Source organism: Coturnix japonica, chromosome 8 (genome assembly GCF_054131305.1).
Source record: "Coturnix japonica strain WE chromosome 8, WE-NBRP24, whole genome shotgun sequence".
Taxonomy (NCBI): Eukaryota; Metazoa; Chordata; class Aves; order Galliformes; family Phasianidae; genus Coturnix; species Coturnix japonica.
Window position 1 is genome coordinate 12,953,417 of NC_140670.1, and position 17,142 is coordinate 12,970,558.

Consider the following 17,142-nt stretch of genomic DNA (forward strand, 5'->3'; position numbering starts at 1 on the left):
TTCTGTGAACACAAGTTAAATGGCAAGAAACTTCCCAGCTGCTGAGAATTCTTGTTTGTTTTTGTTTTTTTTAAAATTTATATTAATTATTTATTGGTGTAAGGAAGAAATAGATTCTTATTTTTGTCTTTTCATTATTCATCGCTTTAAGCTATCCCTCTTATTCGCAAACTTCACCACTCATTTGCTTGCTTTATCCTTGCTTGGTCTTGTAAGGTGAATCAAAACAGCCGATGTACCATTGTTAGATAATAACAATATATAATATTGTTATTATAGATATAACATATCTAATAATTAATAGATAAAATTAATAGTTAATAGTTAATAATAGATAATAACAATATATAATTCAATAACAATAACCTTGGAATCCTGAATGACATAGAATGACCTCCCCAGAACACCTGGGAATTCATATCCATATAGACTAGAAGGTAGAAAGAGTAGTATTCCACAATATTTAGTTCTTTTTCCTTTATTATTTCAAGTATTTATATATTAGTCTGGGTGGGACCAGATGGGAAAGCAGAAGCAGAATGACTGGGCATGGCAAAATGTTTCAGCCCAGAGAAAACTCAGTGTATGTCTCCTTCCTGAGTGTGGTACTATGTCCTGCTGATCAATTTTGGATAGAGTCCTGCTTCTACACCTGGTATGAGAATACAGGTGAAAACGTGTCTAAGTAAAAAATTTTCTATTGATTCCTTTAAAAATACACATTTGACTTTATTTGTCTTGACAAATCATAAACTTTTAAGACTGCTGAATGAACTAATATGAATTGCTTTATTCAACATCAGTTAGTATCTTTAGTTCACTGTGATATGTCCAAAGGGAATAATAATAATAAATCTTAATGAAGTACTACCAAAAATGACTGGAGAATGCTCATTTTTGGAGAATCTATCTTACAGTAAACAGCTCTTACTTTATGTAAATTTATAGAACCTAAGGGATATTAATTGTTCAGCTGTTTATATCAGCCACAATGCATAATTTCTTAGTACTCCTGAATTTATTTTCAGAAGATAATTTCTGGATTTCACTGTTTACATGTAGTTAATGAAACGTCAATTTAAACAAGCCATTATGGCTCTTTTGTGGTCTAGTCTTTCTCAAATCTTACTTGTGTTATACCATTATAATGGCAAAGATCATGGTACTTATCCTAGAGACTGGAAATTGTTGCTTGGATTGCAAAACAAGGATTAAGTAATTTCTGCTTTTGAGCAGCTGTTGTATCCTTAGAAATGTGTGTTTCCAGTCCTAACAATACCAGACAAATAAATTCTATGTATCTATAAAAGGAATACAATTGCGTTTCTTTTTTTTTTTTTTTTTTTTTTCTGTTCAAAGGAAATTTGTTTTCATGTTTGAAGTATGTAAATTTTCTCTCAAATTAGGCCAAAACCTCAGGCTATTGGCATGTTACTTAGAGTTCCAAAATTAGAGGATCCTTGAGTTATCGCAGGATATTGCTTTGTGGTCATTAGAAATAATTCATATTCTCCTTAAATAATTCAAAATATAAATGCTAATAAAACAATGTAGTATATTATAGGCAGTACAGTAGGCCTAGGGGTGAATAATTTAACCTTCAAATATTAAGAACTTCAGACAAATTTCTGAAGAAGCAACGCACAAATAGATTGTCATGACATGACAAAGTAAGGATGGGAGAAATAAAAAACATAAAATAAGTTGTTTATTTAGATAAACCACCATCCCTGCCTCAGGAGTGTATTAGGATCTATTTATTCTTTTAGTCTTCTATAAATGTTGTGTTAAAATAAAATAGTTGAGGTAATGAATGGAAATCTCATGCGACATCCATTAGCTCTATGACTATTCAGTTGTCACAGAAGAGAAAACATTATTCACAATCAAAAAAGAATAAAGTGTGATTTATTGCACTGCATGTTTTTTACTCCTATGACAAGGAAGAGAAAAGAGCTGTATTGTAGAAGTCAACAAAATAGTAAAGATGACTCTTGTGGCAGGGATTGGTGTACTTGCCCTCTGGGCAACCTCTAAATGGATGGTTGAGTGACTTCTGCTGTTTGATGGATGGTTGAGTGACTTCTGCATAACGTATACAACAGATCTTGTCTTGTCTCACACTGAAACATCCTGAAACAAACACAGTGGAGAAAGCAGAAAGTGTATGTGCTAGTTTCTTCAGCGACAACAAATTTGACTTATTATGTTTTTTTCTTCCAGAAACCTCTTTGTAGGTGTTTTATCATTTATATGCATTTATGAAAATGATGTTCTTTCAAGTCGTAGCTACTGTAGGATTGGTAGTGGACTGAAGTACTACTTGTGGCTATACATACCAAAATGTAATTTGAGGAGAGCACTTGTAGTATTTACACTTCATTAATAATTTGAGGAACATAGGCTGCTATTTATGGGTATGTGACAGTCCAGATATTTGATATGTTGCTTCTGGTGCATTTCTTGCAAGACTGACATCAGTAAAGTGTTCTTACTAAAGAAACTTTAAATTACCCATTGTTGTGTATGTAATAATTATCTCTTTTCTCTAATGTAAACAGCCTTTGCATGCTTCTTCAGTAATACTAGGGCAGTAGTTCAAAGAAGTTGTAAGAGAAACAGTGCCACCCCTTGGATCATTGTCATTGTCTTCCTTTTGTTATTTAGGCCTAGTCCTGGAAAGTGTGCTGAGCCTCACTTTTTTTATCACGGTTTCACTCTAACAGTATTTGCAGAGTGCCTATGCTTTCTCTGTGACTTGTGTTACTATACACTTATAAAATGCCCCCCCCCCCCCCCCCTTTTTTTTTTCCTTTTTTTTTTTTTTTTCCTTTTAGTTCCTGTGATTATTCTTAATGAGAATTTAAAAAGTATCTCAGAAGAGCAGTCAAAGCTCTTCTGCAGCAACTCAGTAGTAGTGCAGAGCTTTTTATTTTTAAGTGGATTTTTTTCTGCATTTTCTCTGACTTCTTAAAATAGGCATTGCACACTTTTGTTGAACTCTAGCTGGATTTATTTTGTTTTTTGATGAAAGATTTAAGGGTATGTAGCAACTATTCTATGTTTACTCACCCTTTCTTTTAATCAGACTTATGTTTATTTTTAACTCAATGCTTTAAGTACTCAGTGTAGCTGCTAGTGTATGACTTGATGTTTCTCAGTCTTAAACAAACAGTAATTTATAATAAATTAAAAGATTCTTTCCTTCCAGAGAAAAGCTATAATAGATGTGTAGCAATTGAAGTGTTGTGCCAAATGCATTGGAATAATAAACAGAGCCAGCAAGCTTCTCTCCATGGCCTATTTAAGAAGTGAGGTAATAATTCACATGCATACAAGCGTTTTTCTTCCTGTAGGTTCTAGTTAGTGTAGTTTTGGAATATCAGTCTGTCTAGGTTTGTACTTATCTTCAAAGATAGTAAATTCTCAAGAATAGACATTAGCTCCCCAATAAATCTGTCAAGGACCTAAATTCAAAATAACCTGTTTGCATTTGTGGGTGGGAATGCATCTAAAAACTTCTGCAGTTGAGGTTTTATCATGGAAGGGTATTGTTTTTTTTTTTATTATTTTAATATAACTTTAACCTGATTATTTTAGGCCTTACTTCTCCCAAACACTTGGCATGTTCAAGTTCATCTTGATGTTTCACTAAGCAAAGGAAAAGTGTGTTTCTCTACTGGGGGGATAAAAATGAAGCTTAAGATTCTGTTTTGTCCCGAGGCACTGTGATTCTCGGGGGTATTATGAATTGTAATGCCAGGTATGTGTGCTGGGAAAAGAAATGAGGAAACAAAACTTCATCTGCAATCAGGTATAATGGGGGAGATGATGTATTTGTTTTGTACTATGTCACTGAAATAGCATGGGAATATGGAGTTTCTTACAAAATACTCTTTAGATATTTATATTTTAATACTGGTAATATGAATTATCACAGAACATTTAAATTACTTAAGCATCTTGTGAGTATATATAGCCAAAATCCTTAAGATTTTATTTAAGCACCACAGCGATTATTATTATTAAGAGACTGGATATAATGAAAATGCTGGTATGTAATTATGCTGGTTTTGTTCCAGAGGTCTCTTTTAGCTAATAGGCAGTGACTGAATATTGTGACCTAAGACTTGCTAAGTGAAATGGAAAATCAAAGTCTTGCTTTTTTTGTATTGTTTGCAGAACTTGGAAGAGTGAGAACTGTCATAAGATTCCATGATTAGTTTCTTAAATTTCATTTTCATCATTAAATGAGATCGTTTTAACATTCTTTATATCAAAACTGCTGTTTTAGGGTGAATCTGTCATTTGGAAATTTTTTGTTTTTGTCATTGTTTAGGAGATACTTATATTTAGTGATTATCATTAAACCATGACAGTTTATAATAGTATATTACTTTGAAAAGATACTCCACCGAGTGTAACGACGTGATCAACGAGTGATCAAAAATCACCATTAGGTGTCTTAAAGTGTTGTCGTTATTAAGAAAATCTTTACTGTTGATGGTGTCTTGCTCTTTAAAATAAATGGCACTTTGTATTTTCTAATAAAATGAAAATCCTTTTCCCTAGAATCTAGGTGAAAAGTAATCTTCACATATAGAGCACTATATTGTGTTTAGTGTGCAGAAAAAAGAGAAATGTATGCACAGAAAGCAAACAAAAGCATGCTCTTTTGAGCTGGAAAAAGAAAAAAAAAGTTAGTTTAATAGTTATATAGAAATTAGAAGCTGGAACAGAATTTCCTTTTAAATTCTTTCATGCGTAGATGAGATGTTATTGAAAAGCGAATGGTTCAAGGATTGAGTGAGACAGTCTTTGAGAACTAATTTCTGTGTTCATTAGCCAAATGAAGACTAATAATATCCAGTGATAGCTTTTAGGTCTAAAGCCTTTATTGGATGAACAAATTTTTGTTTCATTGCCCATCTGCTGCTTGAGCAGTTGAGACTGTCAACAAAAGTAGTAATTGTGGTGATAATGCACATTAGTGGTGAAATTCATGGAAATGAATAAATATGCTCAGTCAGAACTGGAATGACACCGTTAGTTCATTTAGCAAATATGCTTGTTTAGATTATATGTTTTTTAGCCATTACTGACCTATGAGGTTGTATTTTAACTGAGATTGTGAGGAGCTGCATGTCCACTTACTAGTACCTTGGACTATCCAGTCCTGAGCTATCTATTCTCTAGGTTTATTTTAAAGGATGTTACTTTTAAGTAGCTACTTGGAGCTGCCAGAAGACTAAAGGACATTTTGTTTTGATTCTGTAGAATTGAAAATCAGATAAAAGTTTCAGGAGACATAATTTTCCATCTGTTTCTAATCCTTTGAGCACAGACACAGATCTTTTCTTATTTCTTCGAGGAGAATCATGGTATAGCACATAAAAATTGCTTAATTGTATCCATGTTTTCAGGTTCCAAATTATCCTGGGGATGTCATTGTTCAGGAGACATAAAACCAGATTTATGATATCAGACATCTAAATTACATTGGATTCACAAACTTTGTGTACTTCATGATACTTCTAGCCAAAATTAGGATGCATACATTTCAGTTATTCTGTCCTAATTCAGTGAGGATGTGAAAGCAAATGTTCCATGCTACTGGAGAATTTTGGGGAGCCAGTAGACTAGGTAATTGTATTGGCTTTGTGTTTGGAGAAAACAAAGTTAGAGACAGATGGAGATGGGATTAATCCAGTTTTTGCTGTATTAGCCAGAAAAGCAATTTCCACGTTGTTAATGAGGATCGGATACCATACCTAACAAAATCATTTGTTTAAAAAAAAATAAAAAAGTAATAAAAAAAAAACACAACAAATTTAAAGCAGGGGGCTATTTGAAATTAGAGAATCTACATCAGTAGGAGTTAGGATCTAGCACCTATTTTCATACTGGATTGCAGCTTCAACTTGTTTGTGGCTACTGGTCAATGCAAGAAAGTAAAGTATTCTGTGATAATATATCCTTTTTGAAATTCAAGTAGTATTAGTTTTCATAAAGAAAATGACAGTTGAAATACAAATAGTGTTATTTTATTATTTATTTTCTTTTTATTTTGTGTGTATGTTGGAGTGTAGAAGGATAAATGTTTCATTCTAACACTCTTAATAATTGCTCTTTTCTTTTGTAGGTTGTCTTAGTCTTCGCTCTTAGTATTGGTGCTCTTGTAATATACTTCATAGATTCATCAAAGTGAGTATTCTTGTACATTTTTATTTCCTCCTTTCTTACAGCAATTTCTCGTCTTTAAATTGCTCCATTCATCTACTTCAACTCTGAGCTTGGTCTCATTGCCTGAGTGTGAAGAACTCTATAATACTGCATGGTCTACCAAAAAACTCAAGGATGGGAAAAAGATCTTATATAAACTAGACTGAACATATTCACATTGGATTCATAGAAAGTATTGGCAGAAAACCTGTGTTTCTGTGTGTTGAGATAGCACACACTGTTGCAAAATTATATTTTTATGTTCATTGAGCATATGAAGAATCTTTCAAGTTCAAGACTACAATAATAAACATAGAATAAACATAAAACTATGTCACAACAGGAAAAAACAAACAAACATCAGGACACTGACAGAAATGCTTCTGAATTGAACATTAAAAAGCTTCTGAATGAAGCATGAGCATTCTTTCTTGCTTTCAGATTTTCACCTCCTGGATTTAGAGGGTTAGATAAGATGAAGAGTAAAAATCTGCAAAGCATCTGAATATGTTTTAAATTATGTGGTCACACACCAACATTATCATACCGTGTTACCATGTTGTGGTTTTAGCCAGGCAATAAGAAGTTTCATCCTGATCTTAAAGGAGATGTTTTGACATGTAGCTGGGAATATCCTTCCTTTGGTCCCATTCATACTCCACCCTCATTTTTAGACCAAGCTTGATGCTGGTACTAGTGGAATAGACAGAACAGTAGTCCAACACAGAAGAAACCTGAGATTTAACAAAATATTACTATTTTGAATTTACGGTTTTGCGAGGTTGATATTCTGAAGACTAAACAGCATTTCAAAGCTCTTGAACTTTTTAAAACTACATTTAGGCTTATTTTTTCTGCAACACTTATGGCATACCTTTGTAATGTAGGTAAACCAAACATTACACAAGGTAGTTAGAGGTGTGGGATTTTTTGTTTGCTTGTTTTTGTTTTGTTTTGTTTGTGGAGAAGAACTGACCTGTGGAAAAATCCAAGTGGTTTTTTGAGATTCCTTGAAGTATGGACAATACTACTTTCTTACTTCTTTCTCCTTAGTAGGAGGATATGTCAACACTGAAGCATGTATGCTTTTCTGAAGATGTTTGTAAAACACAGTGCAAAAAGTTCAGGGTGCCCTATGTATCCATGTCAAAACTGTCAAACAGAACAGGTAATTTTAGATTCCTAAGTGTATCATTAGTAAGAGTAATTCCTTTTAGGATCTTGTCATGTTTGAAATGATGAAGGTAAGAAGTGAGGAAGACTTGCAATCCCCTTTATAAAATAACTGAGAAAGTGGAGAATATGTCTTAGCCTGTACATGATCCAGTGTGTGCAGTGAACAGTGACATATGATTGTATGATTCCTCTTGACAATTCATTCTATAGCTGTTGTGTTCAGCCTGTGCTGTGGACACTTAGCCATCATTAGATCTCACACATAGAGTGATAAAAATCAAGTCTTCCATACAAAGCTGAAGAATAGTAGTGTGAGCATTTGTCCAGAATAAAATGACAGAGGTTTATGCTTCCTAATGTGCCACTAGTTTTCTCGACACAATGGACAGCTGTGTCCTTGAAGAAATCCAACATGACTTGGTACATACAATAAATGGCATCAAGAAAGATGGGAACAGCTCATACTATTTGCTTGGATGGTGAGGGAAGAGGAAAGAGTGGAGTCTCCACTGGGTTTCTGTCAAAGACTGGTCATGATTAGTTCTTGTGAAAGATACTGGGGAATTTAGTAAGGCCAATCCTGCATATGTTACCTATTGTTTCCTCGACTAAGTAATGGCACAGGGAAGGTAACTACAGACAAAACAAATTTCATTACAGCTGAGAGGAGTGTAACTCCATGCCTTTATTTCCTGCATACCACTGACTTGAATCATTGTCCCCTAGTACCACAAGATTTGTATAGAACATTTTTTCCATGCTAGTAACTAATGGAATATTTCAGTCTTTAAAAATGGAAAATCATTTAGAAGAGAAATTACTATCCTGGCATCCCTCGCAATTAAATCTTGTCACTTCCTGATAGGAAATGCATCACTTAGTACTAACAAAAATCCTCCTTCCTTCCTTTATTTGTAGCATTTCATTCATAAAATACTGTTTCCTTGGACAAAGGTATTTTTCAGTACTAGCAATAGCAGTTAAACATGAAAAAATTGCTGCAGAGATTCTATAAATATTACTCACCTAATTATTTTAATTTGGGAATAAAAACCAAAGCATTGACATTTTATTTTTATGTCTGTCTTCTGTTTTTGCTTTCAATAAAAGATGTTAAAAAAAAAAGAAAATCATAGCACTTATTCAGAAGATTTTTGATTTAAAAAGTGATTTACTTTTGGACATGATAGCATAATTTGTGCTAATAATGGTTCCAATTTATGTTTCCTTTAAAATTGTTTATCATTTAGTTCTTCAAGGTAAGAAAACAATGGAACCATCCTTCAGTTTTAAAAGTAAAACTGACAGTCTTCAGTTGGTTCTCTAGTCTGCTGGCTATGCTGCAGCACAACAGAAATCATGTTGTCTGCAAATACTTCATTTTCCACACATTTCTATAAGTAATTTCCACAACTTTCTTCTTTCCTGTGTACAGTTCTGCTTATTTTTCTGTGTTTAAAAGGTAATTTAACACATGCATTTGGAATTACTCCTCTGAGTTTTATTGACACCAACAGTGAAGGTGAAATGCCTCTTTTCTTTTGTTATTCTGACATCTGAATTTCATGCTGCACCAGTGACTTGAATAGAGTGGAAAATAAAATTTGTTTGCTGTAATCATCTTTGGGCATGGTCAGTAGCAGTACTAGCAAAGACCTTAATTTTCCACTAAACTCTTAACCTGGAACTCTTTGTTTTCTCTTGCAATTTCAGTAGCATGAAACTGATTAAGAAGTGAATATTCTTTTTTCTATTTTTGATTTCTCTTCTGGGATGAAATACAATGCAGTTCACGTCCATAGATATGAGCTGTTTCTTTCAGGTGCAGAAATATAATACTTTTCCTTTCTTGCTTTCTAATTACTGCACTGTCTCTTGAAGTCTACATCATTTACTGGATTTCTTTCCCTTAACATTCAGCATCCATATAAAAGTGATAGAGCCGATCAGTGATGAGGTGAAAATATGTCTCACTACTTACTGTGTATGTTCCGCTCACCTGCATTTTTCAGTTTAGGCTTTTTTTGGTGTTCATAATGTCAAAGGCATCAGCATAGTTGCTGAACAGCTAACCTTTTTTCCAGTACTGTGCCACATACTATACTTGATTAGAATTGTATGTAAAAGTACCATCTGGCAATGAATGTAAAACAGCTGCATCTAAAAATAACAGTGGCATTGTGAATGGGGAGATTTACACAAATATTCACACAAGCATATAAGATCACAAGCTAGTTCTCAACTGCTGCTTTCTTAATTGAACAGATTTATGTTTTTCTAAATGGAAAATAATAAAAAACTTAGACAATTCTACTTTTTAACATTCTACTTTTCATGGTATATCTGAGAGGAAGTACTTATTCTTTATCAGTACTGATTCTGTAAATTCCCATTTCTGTAGATCTGGTGCCCTTTGTATTGTGTATACCATAAGGAAAATGCGTCTATTCTAGGCTTTCCTTAAAATTTTCCAAATTAATTAAAAAAAATTATTATAGATATCCACGTGATCATCAAACTCCATTCATCAGTTTTGTGACTGAAAGGATAATGCATAATTTTAGGCACCACAAATTCAAGTTTGCTTGATGCTGATCATCCTCTGCTTTGTGAAAGTGTGCTTGATACATTTGGAATTGTATTAATGATAAATTAAACATTGAAGAGAATGTGATTTAAAACAGTTTTACTTGATCAGATTACATATGTTTAGAGCCCTTTTTTAAGATATGGTTTATTGAGTCAGTGTTTTTTGATAAGGAGTCACAACGTGAAGTTCAATCTTTAATTGTAAAATATTAAAAAATAAATAAGTAAATTAAAGCTACTTTGTTATGTCTTCTACTTAACTGCTAACATTCCGCTTGGAATATCATTATCCATTCTTTGGTATGGTTTTTGTTATTTATACATAAAATATATCCACATAAATATTTGGCTGTCTAAAAATGCTCTCTCAGTGACACATTATTTGCACTGTTGTGTTCTGTTCTAAGAGTTTTAGAAATAATTTATTCCTTTATTTATTTTCAGTGTCTCTTTTGATATTTTGCAGTTGATTTTTTGGCTTGTTTTTATTATTCAGAGTGAAGCAAGTCTTTGTCACCTACTTAGTAACAGTAGTAGATAGAAACCAAGCTAACAGAGATGCTATGTTAGAAATGTCTTACAAAAAAGATGCAAAATGGGAAGTCAGACTTCTTGTTTTTGGGGATTCATTATGGGTTTTTACATAGAAAAAGATTTGGAAGATTGAGTTGGAAATTGAGTTGTCTGAGGAATTTGCTGAGTGGCTGCATAGAGAAAAGTGGCATTAGCAAAACAACTACATTTTCTTGACTTGTTTTACTAGCAGAATGATATCTTTGTCTATATGCCATTTTATTTCAAGTCCTTATTAATTTAGATTATCTATAGAAATGTTTGAGGATAAATTGTGATTTTGTACCGATGTTTAGCTTTGCTTTCCTTGCTACTGTTGCCATTTTCTCTTGTGAAAGTCTTCTAATTTAGCGCAGAAAAATATTCTACAGAAATATGGCAATCCTGATGAGGATTATGTATTTAAATGTGCAGATACGTTTGCTTACTGCTCAGGAAGATTTATATATTATTTTAGACAGTATTACCCCTCTTACAAATATGCTTTAGGTATGGACTTTAACTAAATAGATGGTAAACCTGTAAAAATGCCACAAAAAAAAAAAAATAAAAATTGTCAATCTCGCATTTTCATTAAAAGCCATTCAGCTTTTCCACATCATCTTGAGTAATCAGCAGAACTTTTTGATATCTTGCTTAGTTTTATGATCCTTGGTGAAAATGCAATTAAAATTTCTACTGTAATTTATATAGTTGATATATTTGAAATTCCATTGAATCCCAATGGCCTGATTTGTAATAATTAACATGTCAAATATGCTCAGAAAAGCAGGTTCCACAGTAAGTTCAAGCGTTGGAAATTTATTTCTTTATTTAATTTCACAAAATATTCTAATAGATTTTATTAGAAGCTTCAGGATACAGAGTGGCTTCCCCCCCCCCCACCCCCCATCATGCATGAATTGAATTCTGGTATCTAGTTCAAGGAAATGTTTTTAGATGGTATTTACCATTGTTCAAATTGCTGTAATTTCAGTGGTCTTTATCTTGACAAATAGATGAAAACAGTATTATTCTCTCCGTAATGAGAATTTTTTAGAAATAATGCAGTTTCATACAGATCATTCAAATCCCCTGTAGTATCCTGCAGCCAATCTCATTTACAATTTTGATTTTTGTTCATCCTATTTTTGTTAATACTACAGCAACTTCTGACAGTTACTTTGAGATATGATATATTTTGTTTAATGCTAAGGTATATCTAGGTGTATTTGTTTTCCCCACCTTTCTGCAACAGTAACAACAACAACAAAACAGTGGAAAATTAAAGGAGGTTAATTCTTGAACACAGCTCATGCAGTTTTAGTATTATCAACTAATCAATAGTCAAACTTAATTTAGAATGTAAAAGCTAGATTAGGTGTGTAAATGAATCTCTCTTGGATCATCTACTTTGAAATAATGTAGTCTTTACCATTACAACAAAAATGTAACATCAGCTCTTCCTATTGCTGATCCCTCGCAAATAACAGAATCTATCATTTGAAAAGACACAACGTACTTAGAGCACTGAGTAAGATTTTTGGTAATAGGTAAGGGCAGACACAGCTAATTTCAGCTGTGCTTATGAAGGAGATTCCATCAGTTATTTATACACATTGATAAAATCCAGCTGAGTCTTCTCATCTACAAACTAAACAGTTCCAGTATTCCTAGGCTCTCCTTATATGATAGATATTATAGTCCTTTAATAGTTTTGTGGCCCATTACTGCTTTCTCTTCAGTTTGTCTGTCTCTCCTGTTTGGTAGACAGATCCAGACCTCCAGGTATGGCCTTATCAATACTTAGCAACAGGAAAGACCATGTCCCTCAATATGCTGGAGATACATTCTCTAATGTAGCCCAGGATGCTGTTGGCCATTAACAGTAGAGCACACTGCTGACTCATGTTGATCTTCTCTACTGGGATCTCAAGATCCTTTTCTGCAGAGTTGCTTTACATCTGTAGACAGATACACACCAAGGAATCACTGAAGTTCATGTCATTTTGTTCTTCCAAATATATGCCAGTAATTTTAAATAACAAAAGCTTATACATGTGGTGATATTTAGTGAATTTGTTTGTATGAAAATCTTGCCAGATAGACTTGTTTATTAATTTGTTACTTGAATTAATATTGTTTACAATTAAAATAGCGAGCTAAAGAGTTTGAACTTCAAGAAGCTAGGCTCTTGTTTTTCCTAAGCCAATGCACTTTAAAATATACTTTGAATTATCTTTGAATGTTATCTGAATGAATAAGAGCATAATATTTCAAGAATCAGATCAGTTTTTCTGGAAATTGCATTTTTTTTAAAAAAAGAACTTTACCATTAGTTGTACATTACTCAATTTATATTGAAAAGCCTGAATGTATTTTTGATATGGGCTAAAATCTATCATTGGCACATCAGTAGGAGGACGTGACATGCCGTTGTTTGTCTTTCTCAAGGACAGACAGTGGAAATTCAGCTCTAAATTAAGTGTTGTCTCTTTTAAATAGCCTGTCAGCTATATTTACATAATAAGACTGCTCCAAGGGAGCAGGATTTTACACTAAAATCTTGTTTCCTATGTTTTGTGGGGGAGGGATTGAAAAGATTAACAGCAGTGTAATTTCTAGACAAATATTGTAGAGTATTTGTAGTATCTGTATCATTGATGAGCCCTCACAGACAGCATGCATGCTTCCCCCCCCCACCCTTCTCCCTACACCATTGTATCAGAAAAATATGCAGAAAAAAAATAAAGAGAGATGAGGAAAATGATCATGGAAAGTTCAGAAAACTTCTTGTGATGGATAAGTGAAAAGAACAGGGAGTGGTTCTTGTAGGATTTGTACGGGATTAATTATCCTCATGAAGATGTTATAAAAACTTATTTTCTAATGTACCTCAGAGGTCTGCTGACAGTCTAAGACATTTTGCTGGTCTTGTTTGTTTTTCCTGTATTTTTCTCTCCTGAATCTTTTCAGATTTCTGTTTCTTCTTCTCTTTAATCTTTCTAAATTTCAGTAATGAGACATCCAAATGTTTTGTCTGGTTCTTTATCTCTCTTGCATCAGTTCTTCATTTTTATTGCTTTCAGATCTTTTGAGTATGATGTGATAGGCTTCCTGTTTAAGGAAAAAGGAGAAAATACAGAAAAAATTTACAAAGAAAGTTAGGTTGTATTTTATGCTCTTTATTCCCAGCAGAGCTGGGCTGAAATTTACCTTACCTATAAAATTCCTTCTCCTAATATGGAAAAATAAAGCAAGGTAAGTGTATCTAGAAATTCCTTGGCGATACCACAGATGCTTTAATGTGTAACAACAGGATAATGCCAACAGAGAATATCTCTCTTGTGTTATCAAATGTGTAGACAGATCTAGATCTTTGCTGTTTTTTGTCTAGTGTTTTGTTTTTAGAAATGATGAATTGTAGAAATTTCTATTCATTGGTTACAACAGTTATACTAGTGCTATGTTTAGTGAGTTGTTAAACATATTTAAGCTTTGACTATTTTAATATAATGTACTTTTTCTAACAAAAAATTGTCTATGCAAAGGATAATTGAGAGATTGAATTAGTTTCACTTCTAAAAACTGAATAATATGGAATTTCTTATTTTACTTTACTTTTTTGGAGGTTCTTTGTATATTTGATGGATTGCTATTCCGACAGCTCTGCACTTATTATGATAACTAAGTTATGTAGTTTGGATGAGATTTAAATGGAATGTGTTCCTTAAAGTACTTTGAAAATTAATACCCTTTACTGTGGTGTTGTTTTTGTTCAGAGTGTATACTGTATTTCCTGGGGCTAGCATATGATTTTCTTTCTGGTAACTTTTTTCTTTCACCAAAAAAGGAAGGAAGATATATCACGTTCTATTACTCAGTTTCTAATTCAGCGTCAGCAGCACGTTTCTCTTATGCATTGCAAGCTTCACTCTTTTACAACAGTACAAATTTGGACTTTTTGGAACTTTTTTTGAATCCTTTTCAGGTTCTTTAGATCTGAGTCCAACTTCTACAGCACTTTCTACTTGCTATCACTTGATCTTAATTTGAATTTTGTATGCTTTCAAAAAATCCATAGTTTTAAAATTCCTCTGTGTCTGTTGTTAAACCATCCATTTTGTAGTCACCAGGTATTGTCCTAAGGACGATGTGTTATCTTGTTTATTTGAATATTTTCATTTATTTATATCCTGCCCTTGCAATGTCATTGGCATGAGATGTTCTTAACTCCTGCAGTTTGTCCCATATTAATAGGTATTTGCACTTTGCCTTCCTTATCATATTTCTTCCCTTAAACAAAATTTGAATATTGTCACAAATTCATCAATTTTATTCATGCATTTTTCTTATGTGATGCAGGTATCCAGTAATGAGTACTTTGAGAAATGAAGACTTATTTATAGTAGCCAAATCTTCTATTTCACTGTGCTAGACAGGAGCCTTCAGCATTCCGAATTCAGTTATCATAGTGGGCCTGCAAATGTTTTAATTCATGCTGTTTGCCTAATTGCACTTCTTAATTTCTTTCAAAATAAAATTGGGCTTGATTCTGGCCACTTCTTGTCTGTTTCATGAGAGATGCAGACCATCTTTTTGAGTTTAACTGGCTCAGATTTTGCAATTCAATCCTATTGGCAGAATTTCAAATCAAGTCTGTTTTCTAGTGGTGGAATTCAGCTAATACAGTGAAGTTTGGTACTGTATGAATAAACTATTAGCTAGGTGAATGAAAAGGAACTAAAGGACAGTAGATTTCAAGTACATGTTGTATGAAGAACTTTAGACACTGATTTTTTGGTTGGTTTTACAGTATGCATGCATGTATGCAGTGTAATCCTTTCGGTTCTAGTTTGGAATACCTTGATTATGAACACTAGCTGTAAAGCTGTATAAGATAGCATCTTTTTTATCTTGAAACTAATAACGTCGCGATTGGTGCAAACATGAACTGTAATAATTTTGCCATACATCTTTCCTTTGAAAAAAAATATGCTATTATGAAGAATCTAGGTTGTACTATTATTTCTGAGTGCTAAAACTTCTGAAGACTTCCTATAACATTTTAAGATTTTTTTCAAGTCATCTTTTTTTCTCCTTCTAGCTTCAATTATTTCTAACTCTGTGCTTTTGGGTCACAAAGAATGTCCAGGATGATGCCAACAGCAAGTTTTTATAGGCAGAGACTGTTGCCAATATACGTGTTATTGTATCTTGTACAATGAATGAGATAAAGTTCCATCTTCCATTGGATTTCATAGAACATTCTCCAGTTCTGTAGTTACAACTCATTCGTTGGCTCTGATATGGAGGTACTGTTCATGGCATATCAGACTTTTTTGCACAGTCCTAATTAATGTATGAATTTTTGAATCACAGCAGACTTGTGCTTAGCTTTGTGACAAAGCACTAATGGGGATTCAAGTGATTTTTCTGCAATTTTTCCAACTTTTTCAGTTGAAAGTGAAGAAAAAGCTATTGAGCTTGTCTCATTCTTTTTTTTTTTTTCCTTTTTTCCTTTCTTTCTTTCTTTCTTTTTTTTCTTTTCCCCTGTGAAAAATAACATAATGAAAAGGTGACTTCTGGGGGCCTGAAATACTGAAAGACTGAATTACTGAAGACTGTGTTTTTTCTCTAAGGATGTAAGCTTGTAGCACAGCAAGGGTACCAGTAGGATTTGAATCTTCAGGTTTTTTTCTTCTTTCTTTTTCTTTTCTTTCTTTTTCCTCTCCCTTTCCCTTTCTTTTCTTTGCATAGAGAATACCCTGGGTAAAAAGTTGACTTTTAACACACTCACCCTTTGTAACAATTTTTCTCATTTTTGATGATAAACTCAGAGGGACTGAAAAGATTCTGAAATGGATTCAGGCATGAGGAAGAAATGTGATGCTTTCTGGCCAAGGGCAGACTCATTTCATAACTTATCACTGCAGTTCAAGGTAACTCAGACTAGAGTTTGGTGTTTTAGCGTAGCTGATCAGTGAGGAATAGGTTCTTATTTCTTTTTATTTTTAAATTCAGAGACTGTGTGGGTGCACAGGAATGCTTTTGACAGTGTGCAGAGAAATGTTAGCATTTCAGATCTTATTGGGAAAGGAATAATGGATCCAACAAGTATTTAGTTTCAGTACATAGAAAGTAGAAAAATCTTTCACTTGCTGTGTTGCAGATCAGTTATGTGATCTCTACAGCAAATGACATTCATGGCAAGAAAGTTCACATTGGTGATTTTAGATCTGTTCTTGAGAAGTAGAACTTAAAGTCATGAAAATAGATATTGCCCCCCTCCTCAGTGTTTTTACTGGCTGCTATACTTTCCCTTTTTGCAAATCTGCGTGGGAATATTTTTGATGACATATATATACTGAAATAATAGAAATTATAGCGATGAAAACTGAGAAACTGGCAATCCAGCCTCATTTCCTCATCAATTTCCACTACAAAGTACAAATCTGCTTTGGAGGAGCAAATTATTTTTCCTTAAGATTCTACCACATGTATTTATTTAATTTGATTGCTGTCATGCTTCTTGTAGGATACCTGAGCTCCATAGCTAAGAAGGAAAAGGAAAAAGATGATCTCTTGCCAAAGAATGTGTAG

At 33.3% G+C, this 17,142-nt stretch overlaps 1 protein-coding gene across 46 annotated transcripts in view; it reads left to right on the forward strand.

Annotated features, from left to right (window-relative positions):
* Positions 1-17,142, forward strand: part of KCNMA1 (potassium calcium-activated channel subfamily M alpha 1) — a 409,269-nt gene that overhangs the window by 184,156 nt on the left and 207,971 nt on the right. For all 46 annotated transcript variants that reach the window (XM_085554236.1, XM_085554238.1, XM_085554216.1 and 43 more), the window contains one exon: positions 6,143-6,204. Coding sequence is in view for 43 of the 46 variants with exons in the window: in XM_085554216.1 (XP_085410342.1) it covers positions 6,143-6,204 (62 nt within the window). In the remaining 3 variants the exon portion in view is untranslated. The remainder of the gene's footprint in view (positions 1-6,142; positions 6,205-17,142) is intronic.